Source organism: Triturus cristatus, chromosome 6 (assembly GCF_964204655.1).
Source record: "Triturus cristatus chromosome 6, aTriCri1.1, whole genome shotgun sequence".
Classification (NCBI taxonomy): domain Eukaryota; kingdom Metazoa; phylum Chordata; class Amphibia; order Caudata; family Salamandridae; genus Triturus; species Triturus cristatus.
In genome coordinates this window covers 517,072,469-517,090,580 of record NC_140589.1, presented here as the reverse complement: position 1 = coordinate 517,090,580, position 18,112 = coordinate 517,072,469, and the positions used below count along the sequence as shown (strand labels likewise).

At 46.9% G+C, this 18,112-nt stretch overlaps 1 protein-coding gene across 2 annotated transcripts in view; it reads right to left on the bottom strand.

Annotated features, from left to right (window-relative positions):
- Window positions 1–18,112, bottom strand: part of DDX43 (DEAD-box helicase 43) — a 1,041,849-nt gene that overhangs the window by 727,431 nt on the left and 296,306 nt on the right. For both annotated transcript variants that reach the window (XM_085610941.1, XM_085610942.1), the window contains exon 11: window positions 10,627–10,714. In XM_085610941.1, coding sequence (XP_085467067.1) covers window positions 10,627–10,714 — 88 coding nt within the window. The remainder of the gene's footprint in view (window positions 1–10,626; window positions 10,715–18,112) is intronic.

The window sequence follows — 18,112 nt, the reverse complement described above, 5'->3', positions numbered from 1 at the left end:
CATCGACCGGCGCCAAAGTTATTCAAAATAGAATGTTGAGGTATTCCTATGGAAAAGGGGTCCTAACTATAACTACCTACTGGCGACCGCCAGTAGGTAATATATATATATATATATATATATTCACTGAAAAAACCATAGGTTTCAGGCACGTTATAGTTAGGAATTAGCATTTAAAAAACCTTAGAAATTCACTGAAAAACCCATAGGTTTCAGGGGTGTTATAGTTAGCTGGACCTTTCACTCGTACAAAACCATTGAAATTCCCCCATTATAGTTAGTTTAGCTAACTATAACTCGCGCGCCCGCAATGCACTGCTGATGACGTCACATATTACATCACTCATGACATGGTCAGTGACATCACTCATGACATCACTGATGACATCTCAAATGACATCACTGATGACATCATCCTTGTGATAGAGTGGCAGACCTCCTCTCCCCCTAATATAACCTTTGATACACACATTCAAAAATAGAAACTAAAATTTTCAAAACAATGGACATACCAATATCAGTTACAACAACCTATTCAGTAATTCTACAATCCACATATACATCCACTCATTCACCAACAGTCCTATACAGTCACTCATACATGTACTCACTCATCATATGTACTCATAAACCTATACATCCTGTTACAAAATGCCACTCATCCATAGTTACTCACACACATAGTCACTCATGCGAATAAAGAATCAAACATCCATTCACTTGCATATACAGTTATACACACACCACCACACTTACTTCTACAGAAACTTACACATGCTTAGTCTTTTACACAATCACTTATAGAAACACATACTTATTCATACAGGAACTCTTTCAATCTCTCACTCTCACATATACACACCAATAGCCACATAAACTAGTTTAAAACATATGTAGTTACTCAAAAAGACACTATTTAGACAGTCATTCATTCACTAACACACCCATGCACACACTCATCCACATATACAGTCCTGCACACATGCTGTCTTCAACACATACAAACAGTGAGTCACTCATTCATGCACCTATGCACTACGTAATACCCCCCACCCTCAGTATTGAAGAGGAATTAATTCCCCAACTTACAACTCACCATGGGGCGCGTTTGCAGAGTGCTGCAAGGAGGGGGTCTGTGCGGTTCCCCTTCTTATTCTAATGTATTGGCCCTGATGACCCCATCCCCCAGGGCCTGTCTCCTAATTATATTTTTTTGACCCCAATCCCCAGGGCCGGCCACTGTTTTTTATTATTTTTAAAAAATATATATTTATAGACACACCTAGGACATGCTTGACAAACCGTACGTACCTATCACCATGACGATTTGCGTGATATTCATTAAAAGGCGACTATGCATACAATGAATCCACGTGGAATGTATTTACACCACTAGTGAAGCTCTGACATGTCTGATGCCCTACCGTGCCTAATCCCGGTAGACACCCTTGTCGTTTATTTATACAAACATGGGTAGCTATTGACGGGCACATTTAATACACATGCACACCAAGCCATTCAAAGGAGATTCGACAAATATTTGACCAAAACTATGCAAGAAACCCCCCTCACGGTTAATAAAACACGCATCCACTGCCGGATGTGTAATACTTTTTATTTTACTCTCTGGAAAGGGGACGAACATCACTTGAGAGTCACAGCGCGCTCCTGGCAGAGCCCAATGCTGTGTTACACCCACCATTGCCTGCTGAGTGCCACACACCTCTGTGTTGTATTCCACTAGCTAGTGCATATGCTATGACACTCTCTAGCCCATGTGCACTGTAACACCACCCCGTGAATATGTCATGCCACACTTGTCTTCGCACGGGTTATATTGCCCCATCTAACGTGCCTTCCTCGATGCCTATGTTATAACACACAGTGCTATGCCATACATATTACAATCTGGGATCCATATCTTTGTCACAGTGCATATGCAACGTTACACTCCCCAGCACATATTTTATATTACAACCTCAGAGACTAGTTAGGTTACACAACACTGCCCTGTGCATATTACACTCCAAGGCGCATATCGCATAGCACGCGCTAGTGCCTGTGCTATCTCGCGCTCTCCAATGAATCTGTCATTGCGCACAATGTATTGCATATTATATTTCACGCCCGGATCATCTTATATCACACTTTTTGGTGCATAGTTTATACCATACACTATATCTAGTTTTCATTTTCAATCGTGCTCTCAGGACTATGTTCTATATAACACTGTGTTCACCTACCCTTTTCACGGGCATTAGATTTTGCGATAGGGGGTCGAGGGTCAGGGGGTGTTTCTGCCAAGTGAGCTCGGAGTCACAGTCACAAACGTCCTCTTCTTCCTGAATAAAAGTGAGATTATGCTGCATACTTGTTCATATTTTAAGTAGTTCGCACAGACACACGTTTTAAAAACAATAAAGTTCCTAATACCCGCCTTCTCTGAACAGTTAGCTTGCTGCCCCATCCCCCTCCTCCCTATCCTCTGTTGTGTGAATCCATGGACTAGCCTCCTCCCTCCTGCCATGCATGGTCTGATGTGCTGCCACTGCCCTCAATTTAGTATGATGTACCAGTCCACTCCTCCTGCCCTCCATTGCCCAATTCTATGCACCATCATTGACCTCCTGCTTAAACTCTGTGCTTAGCTTGCTGCCCCTATTCTCCTTCCCCCTGCCCTCCGATGTCTTTGTGCATGCCCCTGCTCCATCCTTTTTGCCCACCATGTTCCATGGAACTGCCACTCCTATCTACTCTGAGTGTTCTGTTGAGCTGCCACTCCCCTCCCACCTGCCTAGCATTGTCAGATGACTGTAACTTGTCCCTGCCACCTCCACCCTGCCTGTCCACATGCCGCGCCCCTATCCTCTTCCTCCTGTCCTACATGGTCCATTGTACTGCCACACCCTTCTGCCCTCCCTGGTCTGTTGTGCTGCAACTGCTCCTCCTGCCTGCCCCGTGCGGTCTGTTGTGAGGCCCCTTCCCCTGAACTTTGTCTGTGCACAGGTCCTGACCCCCCCTTCTATCCTCCATCGTCCTTTGTGCATGCCCCTGCACCCTCCTTCTTGCCCATCATAGCCATTGTGCTGCCACTAACCCTCCCACTTGCCATGCATGGTCTCCTGTGCTGCCATTGCCCCTCCCACCTTCCCTGTGTGGTCAGTTAGCTGCCCCTGAACCCCTCCCACCTTCCCTCCATGGTCTGTGTGTATTCCATCACAGTCTCACTGTTGCTCTTCATGGTGTGTCTTGCTTCTAGTGCCCATCCTGCCTGACATCCATGGCAATCTTGCTGCTCCTGCCCTGCCCCCTTGCCCCCAGCCCTCTGTTTACATGTGCAGACCCCTACTCCCTCCCTCCTGGCTTGTCTGTTCCATTGTAATGCCCCTGATCCGTCCCTCCTGCCCTTTATGGTCTGTTATGCTGCAGCTTTCTCTCCTGTCTGTCCATTATGGTCAGCTAGCTACCATTGCCTCTTGCCCCTCTGTTTTCTGTTGTCCATGTGCATGGTCCTGTCCCCTCCCTCTTGCTTTCTATGGATTGCTGTGCTGCACTCCCGCCCCGCATGCCCTGTGTGGTGTATTGTGCTGCTGCAAACCCTGATGCCTGCCCTGCAGGGTCAGTTTGGTGCATCTCTCCATGTCCCTCCTGTCCTCTGTTATCCAAGTCCATGTCCCTACCCCATTTCCTTCCATGATCCAATGTACCATACTTGCAAACATTTTGAACTTGGCAAGAGGGAGATTTTGAAAACAAACTGGGGTATTGATTTTCCCCTTTGAGTTACATTGAAAAGAGGAGATTGTAAACAGGAGACAGATCAAATAAAGCCCATTTGAGCTTAAAAACATTGGACGTTTCCTGGCTGAATCGGGACTGTTGGCATATATGGTTGTACTACCATTGCCTCTTCCTTCTGCCCACAATGATCTATTACATTGCCACAGCCTCTCTTGCAAGTCCTGTATTGTTAGTTTGTTGCCCCTGCCCCCCTTTCCACTTCCCTCCATAGCCTGTTGTGCTGCCACGGCCCTTCCTGCCTGCTCAGTGTGGTTAAATTGTTGCCTTTGCACCCTCCTACCTGCCTTCAATTTTCAAAGTCCGTGCCCCTGGCCTCTGCCTCTCAACAGTATCCTAATGAACAACTAGATTGCTAACATTCTATATTTATTACAAAAGTGTGGAACGCCCGACGTCATCTTGATGTAATCAAAACTGTAATACCTAGAGCATTTCCTTTAGAAATTACATATATGAGAGTGTCTTATTGGCATCAAAATTATGGTTAGTGCTCTAAAAGACTAAAATAAGGACATATTTTCTGAGTTTTTAAATAGCGACAAAGCACTTTTAAATTATTTGTTATCTTTATGTTTTCTTATCCAGTTGACCACTTGATTAAATGTTGCACTTAGGGGAGAGGATGTGGTGTTACTTCCAGAACTGCAGACTTTGCAACTGGGGAACCAGGTTGGAGTTTCTGCTTCAGCTCGACATTCTGTGATTCTAGTCAAATCACTTAGTCTCCCCATGTCTGCAACCAAAATGAATTTGTTCTTGTGTGATGTAACCAATGCTCATGTAAAGCACTCCAATACCTGACAAGTCTGCACTATATAACACTGCAAAAACACAAAATAATAAGTGTTTTGCACACTTCTGTCATTGGGCTATATTTGGGCTACATCTGGGTGATTTTGGGCTACATTTGGGCTCTTTTGTCTCCGGTGGCCATCTTGGGAGATTTATTTGTTATGAAGTTTCCTAATTTCCTCATGTACTGCAGTCTCCTCAGTAGGAAATGCTTTCAGTTTTTTTACTTTGAGTCCATCATGAAGGTATTTAGATATGTCACACATTTGCCATAAATTCTGAATGTTAGCACTCTAGTTGCTCATTAGATCACTGTAGTAAAACTACTGTTCACCATGGAAGTCTGCTCCTGGTATTAAAAGTGCATGTTTCAGTCTGCATGTCAGAATTTTTTAATGAAATAGAAGAGGATTTGAGAAGTCACTCAAAATGTGCCCTCATTTTCTTTCTTCAGCATTAATCATAATTTCTATGGCAAAATGAACCCCCTCATTGTGTTCCTTTTTAAATTAAATGTTTTACGTGTTACCAGTTTATTCCAATCAAGATGGCTTCAGGTGTGCCATACTTTTGTCATAATGAAGACAGTAAGCGCTCTAGTTGTTTTTAAGAACACTCTGGGACATTCTGTCATTGGGCTATACTTGGGCTACATCTTGGTGATATTTGGGCTACATTTGGGCTCTTTTGTCTCTGGTGGCCATCTTGGGAGACTTATTTGTTATGAAGTTTCCTAATTTCCTCATTTACTGCAGTCTCCTCAGTAGGAAATACTTTCAGTTTTTTACTTTGATTCCATCAAGAAGGCATTCAGGGGGGAGGAGCCAAGATGGCGACCGGGACGGCAGCGTAGGCTCCCGGCTCCGTGAACCTCCGCACCCCGCACAGATATCCTGCACGAGATCCTTAGCCTGCGCCATCTACCCGGGTTGGTGAACGCGAGCGGCAACCGGCCGTGTGACCCCGAAGTTTCTGGCAGCGGTACCGCCGGAGAAATGTCCGTCTGAAGTTTGCGGCCTGTGCAGCCCCGGAGCCGGGACCTCGAGTGAACGCCGTGGCCGGGCGGCAGTGCAACAACAACGACCTTTGGTGACTGGGTGTGGTCGGACTGCCGGAGTGGTGCGAATGTCGGACTGCGCTTCGCCGTGGTCGCTCCTACCACTAAGCGTAGCTGAACGAGTGCGTGCCCGTGGTGGCAACTCCAAGACTCTCCGGTGATTGCTTCAGCCTTCGCCGGTGAGCTGCCCGGACGCCGCCCGTAACTTGTCCCGATTCTTGCGGGCTGCTCCCGGATTTTCGCGGGCGCTGGTCCGTGGTGGGGACGACCGTGGCCCGTGACCACACACCGGACACATTGTTTGCCTGCCCTCGGAACCCAGTTACCAGTGCCATGGAACCCGAGGCGCTTGTGTCTGAGCCCCGGCCCCGATCTGGGATGGACCTACCCAGCGGCCATTTTGGTATGCCCGAGTCCACCATCCTGTACACCGGGTTGCAGCAGGATTGGGAGGGTGCGACTCTGAGGAGCGTAGCGGAGCGAGCGCCGGGAGCTGTACTGGGGTACGGTGACCTTCTCGAGGCTCTCGGTGCCCTTCACTCCACCCTGATTCACGGAGCCTGGGTGTTGGGGAGCAAGCTCGATGGAGTGACATCAGCGTCAGAACAGTTGCCGCCTGCCTATCCCCAGGTACACTGGGACTTCTCACGCCGCGCACGGGGGGACAGTGTCGTGGCCGCCCCTGTGAATAGTGCACGCCTGGACTCTCCGGACAGTATATTAACGTGCGATCAGCTGGCTGTGGATTTGGTCTGTCCCGGAGGTTTCGGACCCGAGTGGGGGGTGGTGGCCTTGTCCCGTGCGCGGTCTCCGACGACCCAGGCAACGTCCAAGCAACGGTCGCCCGCCCTGGCTGATTCCGCCTTCCTGGGCCTGGTGTGCAGTGTAAATCCTGGCTCGGCTTCGGGAAAGACGATCCTCCCTAGAGCTGACTGTGTCGATCTTCAGAGCCCTCTACCCTACCTGTGTGTGTCGCTTCCTGAGTTTTATTGGACACTTCTCTTCCTGGTAACATTGGACATGGCACTGGGACGAGGGGTATGCATGGGTGGGTTTGCAAAGAGTGGCCAAGGATGATGCTGACCCTTCCGAGGTGGTCACCTACTAGGCGGGCGGGCTCGGGAGTTGTGTGCTCTCACGGCATAACTGTTAGTGTACCAAGTGCGTAATGCTCCTTACTCCTCTTTGACAGGGTCGATTTTGTGTTCTTTATTGTGTGCTTTATGGGAAACCGTGTGGTGAGGGAGAAGCCGGGGGCGTGTTTTGCAGGCCCTCCTCCAGTTTATTAATACTCTCTCTACCCCCCCGTCTGGTGGGGGCTCTTTTCCCACTTCTTTTCTCTGTTTCTTCTATATTTCGGGTCTGGTTCCGGGGCGACAGGCACACTGCTGAGGGAGGGGCCGTACTCATCTGCAGAGGTGCAGGGTGGGGGGTTGGGGGGGGATCCTCTAGTCTTTCATCTCTTTTTTCTATGGCCTCCTTTTCTTCTCTTATTCTTCTTTGTCTTTTTCTGGGATCAGCATGGTAGTACTCCTTTGTTGTTAATCACTGCTGTTTCCGGAGTGCCATAATTTCCGTGGAGTTTCCTGGGTCTTGGGGCAGGGGGTTGCAGGCGCAAATGGCCGTGTCATTCCTCTACATCCTGAACTTCCTGTTTCAGCGCCATTGCTTAGATAGACTGCTGTGTATTGTTTACGTTCATCGTTCTGCCTGCCATTTTTCGCTGCTGGGAAACTGTTTGGCACCTGATCCTTCCATCCTTTTCTATTATAAAATGTAAACCTTTATTATCCTGGTCTCCTACTTGGGCTGTTCAGAGACTGAGAGAATGCTAGCGTCGAGATTCTGCTCCCCGAGGTACTGACTGTGATAGACCTGCTTTCTGTTATTCTGATTGTTTAGCGGCCGGCCCCGGGGGTTGTAGGCCCATATGTGTAATTGATTGAAATGTCAATAAAGGTTTTTAAAAAAAAAAAAAAAAAAGAAAAAAAGAAGGCATTCAGATGTGTCACACATTTACCATAAATTCAGAATGTTAGCACTCTTTTTGCTCATTAGATCACTGTAGTAAAGCTACTGCTCACCAGGGAAAACTGCTGCTGGTATTGAAAGTGCATGTTTCAGTCTGCATGTCAGAATTGTTTAATTAAATAGAAGAGGATTTGAGAAGTCACTCAAAATGTGCCCTTATTTTTCTTTCTGCAGCACTAATCATACTTTTTATGGAAAAATGAACCCCCTCATTTTGTTCCTTTTTAAATTAAATGTTTTAAGAGTTACCACTTTAATCCAAGCAAGATGGCTTCAGGTGTGCCATACGTTTATCATAAGTAGGACTGTTAGCGCTCTAGTTGTTCATTGGAACACTCTGGGAAGCTGCAGTAGAACAAAAAGGAATCAACTGACAGTCTCTGCCCTTGTTGGATGTACATGTTTTACTGAGAATGTCAGACTTCATTCTCACATGACTGAGAAAGATAATGTGAATTTACAGAAAATAAGCTCTCAGTTTAGCTTATAGATCAACTTCCAAACCTCTGTGGGAAAAGCATGAGAAAATATTTTTCTCTCAATCATGATATCCCAGCAGAAGGCTTTTTCACATGGTGAAATCACCTTAGAACATACCACAATTCCTAAAATGAGTATGGTACCATCAACAAATGATTTCTAATGTAACTAAAGTCTTAATACCTTCTATTAACTGCAATGCTTTTTAATGAGGTGCTATCATGTATATTGGTCCCAAGATGGCTGCCAACACTTCTTGGATGAAGTGCTGACAGCCAATCAGATCTCAGGATGAGATGTGTCGTTAGGCTCCGCCCACATATATATATGATTTTACTTTTGATTTTCTCAGGAACTACTGAACAGATTGACACCATATATGCAAAAGGCACATCCCTGAGCTGAGGAAAACCTCTCTGCCAAACTTCAAGTAATTCTATTCAGCCGTTCGGGCTGTACCTTGGACTAAAGGTCCCTATGGAAAATTGCATGGGAAAAATGAGTTTTGGGACCCCCCTTTTTTCTCAGCCCCCGCTTGACGAATCCCCCCCGAGACTTTCAGGGTAGTAGCGCCCCACCTATTTTGAAAATTTTGCGAGGATTCGTCAACCGGCGCCAAAGTTATTCCAAATAGAATGTTGCGGATTTCCTATGGAAACACGGTCCTAACTATAACTATCTACCGCCAGTAGATATATATATATTATCGCTCGTGTTGACCCAACAAGTTTGAGTTGCACTCTAGGACCCGCAATGCCTCGTAGTCTCCGCGGCACACAGTAGGCGACCTGACGCGTTTCGCTTAATTGGTTTTTCAAAGGCCGTTTCCCTTCGTCACTCAGCAGGATGCATTCCCTCTTTTATTTCAATGCTGCCACCTCCTGATAGCTCTGCAGTCTCGCACTGAATCGTGGAACTTGTAGTGATGCATCAATGTTCCCTGTATGGGTGCCGGGTTCCGAGGGTCACTAATGCTTGCCCTGGATGGGCCCCATGCGCTGAGGAGTCATCATTCCGGCGCCGGTCCTCCCGATATCAGCTGGGCAGATTCCCAACATATCAGCCCGCTTTCTTCTCGCGGTGGTGCAACTCCCTACGGCTGGCCTGCCGCGTATAGATTATCGCTCGTGTTGACCCAACAAGTTTGAGTTGCACTCTAGGACCCGCAATGCCTCGTAGTCTCCGCGGCACACAGTAGGCGACCTGACGCGTTTCGCTTAATTGCTTTTTCAAAGGCCGTTTCCCTTCGTCACTCAGCAGGATGCATTCCCTCTTTTATTTCAATGCTGCCACCTCCTGATAGGTCTGCAGTCTCGCACTGAATCGTGGAACTTGTAGTGATGCATCAATGTTCCCTGTATGGGTGCCGGGTCCCGAGGGTCACTAATGCTGCCGCGTAATCTATACGCGGCAGGCCAGCCGTAGGGAGTTTCACCACCGCGAGAAGAAAGCGGGCTGATATGTTGGGAATCTGCCCAGCTGATATCGGGAGGACCGGCGCCGGAATGATGACTCCTCAGCGCATGGGGCCCATCCAGGGCAAGCATTAGTGACCCTCGGGACCCGGCACCCATACAGGGAACATTGATGCATCACTACAAGTTCCACGATTCAGTGCGAGCCTGCAGACCTATCAGGAGGTGGCAGCATTGAAATAAAAGAGGGAATGCATCCTGCTGAGTGACGAAGGGAAACGGCCTTTGAAAAAGCAATTAAGCGAAACGCGTCAGGTCGCCTACTGTGTGCCGCGGAGACTACGAGGCATTGCGGGTCCTAGAGTGCAACTCAAACTTGTTGGGTCAACACGAGCGATAATATATATATATATATATATATATATATCCAAACATAAAGTTGCCTGTGATGAGATGACCACACTCAGGTAAGTTTCTTTCTTGCCACCATTTATTGAACGAAGACAGATACAGCAGCGGACATTGTTGCACTACAATCGTCCATCCCGACGTGTTTCGTGCTTACAAGCACTTCTTCATGGGGTTCTGGTGTTGCAGTGAATGAACAAGGCAGTTTCCCAGCTCAACCTTTCTATCATAATTACCCCGCCCAATTGGGCGTGGCCACCCATGTGGCCTGATGGTAGGTGTAGTGCTGCTTAATTACTTCAGTGAGTTGCCAAGCTTCAATCCTGTATATTAGAAATTAATTCCAAGTGGGTATGTACGCTGCATGTCAGCCAACTGAAATATATTTAATAATTCTTTTCGCGTAAGGGAACCAAAGACAAAGACTTAAATAGGTTTGTATTTGTTGAAAATAAGCTAATAATTGAAGGTGACGTGTTAATCTGCAGCCAGAGAATGTCAGTACATTTCTGTAAACTAACTACCCCAAAAAAAATACACTGATTAGGTTTGTTAGGTAAGTCTACACAGAATTATTTTACAATCCTACCAGAAACATTGGTGCTTAAAGTCAATAAAATATTTACATAATTTTAAACGTACCGCTAAATCCAGAGTTCCAACATAGACCATCATTGGATTTTTCAAATAAGATTTTGCAAGTCGCCGAACACCGTCTGGCCAAGTAGCACTATCGTTAAACGAAGAAAAAAAAATTACCTTCCGAAAAGAATTTAATTGTATTCTGTTTGAGGTGGCTACATAATAACTGAAAACCGGAATAGGTTAATCTTTTTTTTATAATACAGTATGGATCGTAATAAATTGCAATAAGAGTATGACCAGTATGGCATTAACCTTTGAAGGTCATGTTCGTATCCCAAAAATAAACACTAATACAAGTGAAGGAGATTACTGTTCTTTAATATAGTTAGTAACATTTATTATGGATGCTTTACAATACATTTTGTTCTATATTTCACTGCTATATATTTCACACGGTGGGGATGCAGCTTCTCACAAGCATTTGTATTTCATGGCTGTCAGGTGCGACTCAATACAGCTTGTAGCATTTTCGGCGTTCCCAATTACTTATAGATGACTGGCTGGTTGGCGGCTGAGTTCGCTACTGTGCTGTCCTGAATGACAGATTTTCCCGGAGATATGGCCAACGGTAGCAGGTTTTAGAAGGCTAAGCACGCAGAGACCCAAGTGCCCCAACTATTAGGCTTTGTATTGGTCTCCTTTGAAAATGTCTGAGAAGAATCACGCAAACAGTTCAGTCCGCTATAAAGTAGGCCTGGGCGAAAATTCCGTTCTGTTCGCGGAAATTGTGATAATTTGGCATTTTCGCGTTCCGCGGAAAGTGCGAAAATGTCAAAATTTCCGCATTCCGCAGCTTAGCGATAATTTGTTTCTTGCTCGTGCAGTAAAATAATACATTCTCGCGTGCGCGCGATCGCCTTATCTTAATCCCCGCGTTCGCCGACAAGTTTTCCCGATCCGGTCGCGTTCTCCACGAGATGTTGGATTGTTGGTAGCCATTTGCGCTGTCTCGTGACAGTTCGCGCCCGCAGTAACGTCATGCGTCGCGCGATCACGTCTTTCTTCTCGCGATCATGCACCGCGAGACAAGTGAAAACAAGATGGCCGCGCCCGCGAGCAACCGCATGGGTAAGTTGGCGAGCCGCGACCACGCAGAAAATACCGCGAACGGGCGGGAAAAAAACTTCTGCATCATTGCAATATTTCCGCGTGTTTGCGGAGATTTTTAACATTTTGGCGATAATTTGCGAAAGTGAATTTCGCAAATTCCGCCCACCCCTACTATAAAGATGCAACTCTGAAAATTCAGTTTGTCATACGCTGGTCATAAACTCAAAAACAATAGATTTTTTGGAATAAGTTTGCAAGATGATTGCACTTATTTAGTAATAACTGGTCAAGGATCCAGTATACTCTCCAGAGGCTTGAGCCGGGAGACTTGCATTGTGCTGGATATCTTCTTAACTTTTTAACTCCTTTTAACGCTGGAACTTGATTGCACTGATTGTATTGAATTTGATGCACTATAGGACAGCACGGGTGGAATCTGTGGGCCGCGCGCATAGCCACAGCCTGCTGCCCCTTGCTATGTTACAGGAGGGCGGGACACAGTCTATGGGCGTGCGGTTCCTGCTAGTCAAAGCGGGACCCCCATTGCGAGGTTAGTAGGCTAGTTGTTTCAGCCACGCTACAAATGAACGAGCTGATGCGCCGCCGGCGCGCCAAAGATGCGCCTAAGGCAAGCCCTTCTGCGCCCGTCCGCGCTCAGCGCCAGGCCCCCTGCCCGTAGCAAGTCAGAAGATGGCCCTTTTTTTAAGGTACACCAGAGCCCACTTACTTGCCCTGAATCCTGACAGAGAAGCATTAAAAGTAAGGGCCTTACATTCGACACTAATCTACTACCCTCCCAGATACCTGTCCCAACTGCCATTGCCCCCTAGCCCTAGTTTTATACCGGGGAGTTAGACCCACTAAGTCATCTAAAGGGACAGGTCCCGTGAAGCCCAAGGAACACTTGTTAAAATGTCTATTGGTTAATTGCAGAACCTTGGCAAAGAACGGTTTTGAGTGTGCCAGGCTCCTGGTAGAACAAGGCATAAAACCAGCGTTCATCACAGAAGCATGGACGGATGATGCCTCAGGTCCTGACTTAGTTAATGCAACAACTCCTGAATCTCTCTGTCACACTTTAAACAGGCCAACCGGGGGGGGGGGGGGGGGGGAGGGGGCGGGTTAGCTGTAATATACCGCAATAGCCTTAAAATGGCTTTTCATACAGCCGTTAATGTGTCCTGCGAAGCGCTCTCTTTTAATGTTGGCTTATCTCCCCATCACGCATTTAAGGGCCTCCTACTGTATAGACCACCAGGGTCCAGATATTATTTTCTAACCTCGATCGGAATTCTGCTAGAAGGGCTCTGTTCCGATTCATTTACCATTCTGGGGGACTTTTAAATTCCATCTGGAAGCCCTCATGGAGCCAGATACTAGAACCCTGTTAGATGTGATAGGTAGTGGTGATCTTGCTCAACAAGTGAAAGAGCCCACCCGCACCGCAGGACACATCCTGGATGGGATTTTTTCCTATCATCCTCAACTAACCTACAGTGAATGATGCCTCTCATCTGGACAAACCATGCAGCAATTCAATCTGAATTGACCATTCCTACTTGTCATCACAAACCAGGGGGCCCCAAAAATCAGATAGAGATGAGGGCCTAGAATAGAACGAGACCAAACTAAAAGATTTGCTTAATTCCACCATATGTCTGCTGCCTGCAGAAGTGGGAGATGCCACTAGATGGTACAATCACTGGGTAGAGACAGCCTGCAAAAAGCTAGCCCCGGTAAAACTCCTGAACCCCAAACGATCCGCACCAACTGCACCTTGGTACACAGAGGAACTTAGCAGACAAAAAGGTATTTGCAAACGGCTAGACCGGAACTTGGGCAAAAAATACATCGAAGGAAAGAAAGAAATTTATAAACAAAGCCTTACGGTCTACAAACAATCAGTATTTAATGAAAAAAAATTATCTTTATACACTGATGCAACTTAGCCAAAATGTCCTATAAAGAACGTTTTAAAAGAGTAAAACCAAGAATTAAGCAACAAAGTTGCCACGTTTTTTCTATATAAGGTGGAAGCTATTTTCTCAGCCTATAACCAATCCCTGCGGGGAGGGACAGAAACCCCTATGGTGGGAGCAAAGCAAGCAACTGGCGTCCCTCCTAGCCATCCATAAATTTGTCCCACTTTCAACAAAGGAAACAAAAATGTTTCTTGCCTTAACCATATCGGGCTCTCCCTACGATCCCTGCCCAATATCAGTGGTTAAATCAGCTCCGGGACCCATCGCCATTTCACTCACCTCCTTGTTTAATGTCATGTTTGAATCAGGAGACTTCCCCAAAACTTGGAAGATGCCCTCAATACTTCCACTATTGAAAAAAACATAACCCTGATCCTAGGGACCCAAATAATTTTCGGCCAATTTCTTGCCTTACGCTGCCGGCAAAGTTGCTATAAAAAGCAATGAACTCCCAGCTGAGTGCCTTTCTTCATGAGAATCCGGTGTTGGATTCCACTCAATATGGGTTTAGAGAAGGGCATAGTACGGAATCAGCCCTCATAAAATCAACTGAAGAAATTACGGCAGCCCTGGATCAGGGGAGGTGAGGCTGCACTAATCATGTTGGATCTCTCCGCAGCTTTTGACACGGTCGATGGATCGTTTGTCGGAGAGTGGGGTCCAGGGCAAGGCATGGAAGTTATTAAAATCCTTTCTAACTGATAGAACACAAATAGTGTCTCGTAGACCTGCCAGCCCATTGGCTGTTCCCTCCTTATTTTTTTTCTTCCTTTACCCTCTAATTTTTCTGTCCACTAGTTTTTTTGGTGTTGATTTAGAGGCTCTGGGTGCCCCATTATCACTAATTGATGGTGTGGCGCAAGGTGCTTCCCTAAAATGGAGGGAGGGAGAAAGCTCCTCCACAAAATGGTGGCCTAAACTGTCACCTCAGAACCTGGTTAGAGAATGGGTTGCAGTCTCTACCTCCCCACATACATCCATTATCCTGAGGTATACCCTCTCAACTTCTCGTAATGCGCCGGTGGGGTGTAATTACATGAAAGGAAGGTAACGAAACGATAAGAATGAGGGTTGTTATACCAGGGGTGGTAAATGGATTTAAATCATGGAACGAGAAGTTGAGAGGGTATACCTCAGGATAATGGATGTATGTGGGGTGGTAGAGACTGGGGTTGTAGAGGAGGATCGGATTTCCTGACCGAGGGCACGGTTGTTATGTACATAAACGGAGGGCTAGTTGCTATAACCTAGCGTACATTGGTTGTGCTGCAAATTGAAGAAAACATTACTGTTTAAAATGCCCGTTATTTGTAAGATGGAGTATAAATAGTATCGTTTACATAATTAAATGAAATTGCGCGTTTTCTTTACTGGTTGTGATTGTAATGTATATTCTATTGTCAATTTCAGTTACCCCTGACGAAGGGCCCCCGAGGCCCGAAATGCATTGGGTGTCAATAAACTGCTTTTAATGGACATTGCCTTTGTACGTGTTTTTGATGAAGAGGTTCGGATGGCCCACTTAAACATGAGAAACTCAGAAAATTGCAGTTCCTTGCATGAGGATTGAAAACGTTACAGTAAAGAGAGAATGAAACAAGGAGTCAACAGTAATAAAAAGAAAGAAAAAAGGACAAAGGAATATGAATATTTGCATATACAACAAATGCTGTGCCACTGGTTTTGGGGTTTAAAGATAACCCCATTATGTTATTGTTACCTCAGAACCTGGGCCATAGGCTGTCATGAGGGGTTCCAGAACCTTCTGGGCCACTCTGGCCAGTCAGGGCCCAGGCTATATATAGAGGTGAGGTGCGTCGGCCATTTTGTAGAAGGTGTGAAGTGAGGTAGTCAGGAATAAGGCACCTGAGTGGGGAGGTGGGAGCACAGAAGGGGGGAAACTGACTGTTCTTAGGGCCTGCTTTTTCCCCTCCCTTGGTTGACACTACCCCCTACCTCGTGACATAGCCTTGGCTTCAACCTCCGACCTGGGATCACATTAACTGGTTGTGCTTCCCGCCTAGACAGGACCCCTGAGGGGAACTGAGGGAGAGAGTGGCCATCTCCAACCTTGTCCACCGTTTTCCTGACTGTGCCTGGGTTCCCCCTGTCTTGTTCCGCCACTGGCGTGTGGCCTGCCGCCTTCCAACCAACCCGCCCTGAGCCAGGGCGTCGCTGTGAGGGAAAAAGGGGCGCTAGGCGCCGAGCACATCGCCACCCCCGAACTGCAGGCCACCCCTTAATTTGTCTCACCATCGCCGGGGCTGCCCCCAAAGAATAGCTCACCGCTGCGGCCCGGGGCCGGAAAGGTCACCCTCATGGTCACTGGGGCCCGCGAAGAGGACCGGGGCCCCACCGCTGCCGTCGCAGCCTTAGTAACGCAGTACATCTTGTGAGAGGGCCGCCGGAATTCGAAGAAGACCGCGTTAGACTTGGAAGCCAGCCTCCCGCATCACGTGACGGGGGCAGGCTGCCTGACGACCCCCCCCCGCCGACTCCTGAAGCCGTAGAGGCCGCGCCTCCGCAGGCCGCGCTGACAACGGCAGACGCGGGCGCGCCTCCGAGCCCCCACCAACTCGATGGTATCGCGGAAGGAGGAGGCCCTCGACTCGGAGATCGCCGGGAGGCCGGAGAGCCCTCGCCAGGGCCAACGTTGAGCCACAGAGTAAGGTAACCCCCAGGGGAGGAGGGCGGGAGGCCCGAAGCTCGCCCCTCCCCGGGGAAAGCCTGTTGTCAAGTCTGCTGAGAGTTCCCTCTACCCTTCGCACTGGGATCCCCAGACCAAGTTGGCGCTGAGACGCGCTGGGGGGAACTGTGCGGAGCCGCGCTCAGGGACCGTATGTTCAGCTCTTCTGGGACTAACCCGATAGGGCTGCCACAACTAACCACGAGTAAGGAGCTGATGTGAGGCCAGAGTTCAGGCAACAGAGTACACCCAGCTCTGAAGCGCTAGGGCTTGGAGAGATGCAGCACTATGCTTGAGGCTCCACTGAAGTGCTATATTTAGTGACCTGATTTCAAGAGCATTGTAATGGCTATGTGAAGCGCTATATTTAATGACCTGATTTCAAGCGCATTGTAATGGCTATGTGAAGGGCTATATTTAATGATCTGATTTCAAGCATATTGTAATGGCTATGTGAAGCGCTATATTTAATGACCTGATTTCAAGCGCATTGTAATGGCTATGTGAAGCGCTATATTTAGTGACCTGATTTCAAGCGCATTGTAATGGCTATGTGAAGTGCTATATTTAGTGACCTGATTTCAAGCGCATTGTAATGGCTATGTGAAGCGCTATAGTTAATGACCTGATTTCAAGTGCATTGTAATGGCTATGTGAAGCGCTATAGTTAATGACCTGATTTCAAGTGCATTGTAATGGCTATGTGAAGCGCTATATTTAATGACCGGATTTCAAGTGCATTGTAATGGCTACGTGCAGTGCTATATCTAATGACCTGATTTCAAGTGCAATGAAATTACTATGTGCAGGGCTATGTCTATGACCCTAATGAGATGTAATTGAAAACTGATTGATTTCCTCTGAAAGAACAGAAAAACCGGATAAAAAGAAAGATAAAGCTTTTCTAACTTTTCTAACTCCTTGGTGTAGTGTCGTTTTTAGTGGTGATACACTGGAGTGCCGAGGTGAGTGGCATGCAAGCCCGACATGTCCTCTGGAATGAGGCCTTTCCACATGAGCCAAGCTACCATAGGTCTTTAGGTCCAACAGTGTCTATGGGCACATTTTACTCCAAACCATTTTTTCGGCTTTGTGGAGTGCCGCAGGGGTCATCCCTCAGCTCTACCCTTTTTAATGTGTACATAGCGCCCCTGGCTCCCCGATTAGATTCTTTGGCTTTAGTCCTACCGCAGACGTGGACAATATACAAATTATTGGGTCGCTGCTGCCAGGACAAGAATCAGGGAAGAGCAAGAAGTTCAATGACTGCATGGAAGTAGTTAAAACCTGGATGACACATAATTGCCTAAAACTTAACTCAGGCAAAACTGAGATCCTCATTGTGAGAAGTTGGCCTGGCATATGCTGGTCACTAGATAAAGTGGCCACCTTGCACCAGTCCAATTCGACTCTTATGGTAGATAGGTTTAAGACAACCTTTTAAAGAACGCTATCCTAGTGGTAGCTGTGGAGAGCAGCCTTCAGGCTAAGTCTCAGAGGAATGTAAAGCAGCTTGTTTTACCTTATAATCTCTTGAATTACCAAATGAAAGGACACCACACAGGTATATATAAAAAATATATATGTATTTATTTCGATACACACTCTACTAATCTCTTTATGAGATTAGAAGTCAGGAACATATGCACAAATCAATGTTTCACAACAAATTAAGCACTTATATGGCTGGGGCCCTAGGGGCGTACCAGACCATATACCAAAAAAGAGGTTTTGGAATGTCGACTTGCAAGGGGACAAGGCCTAG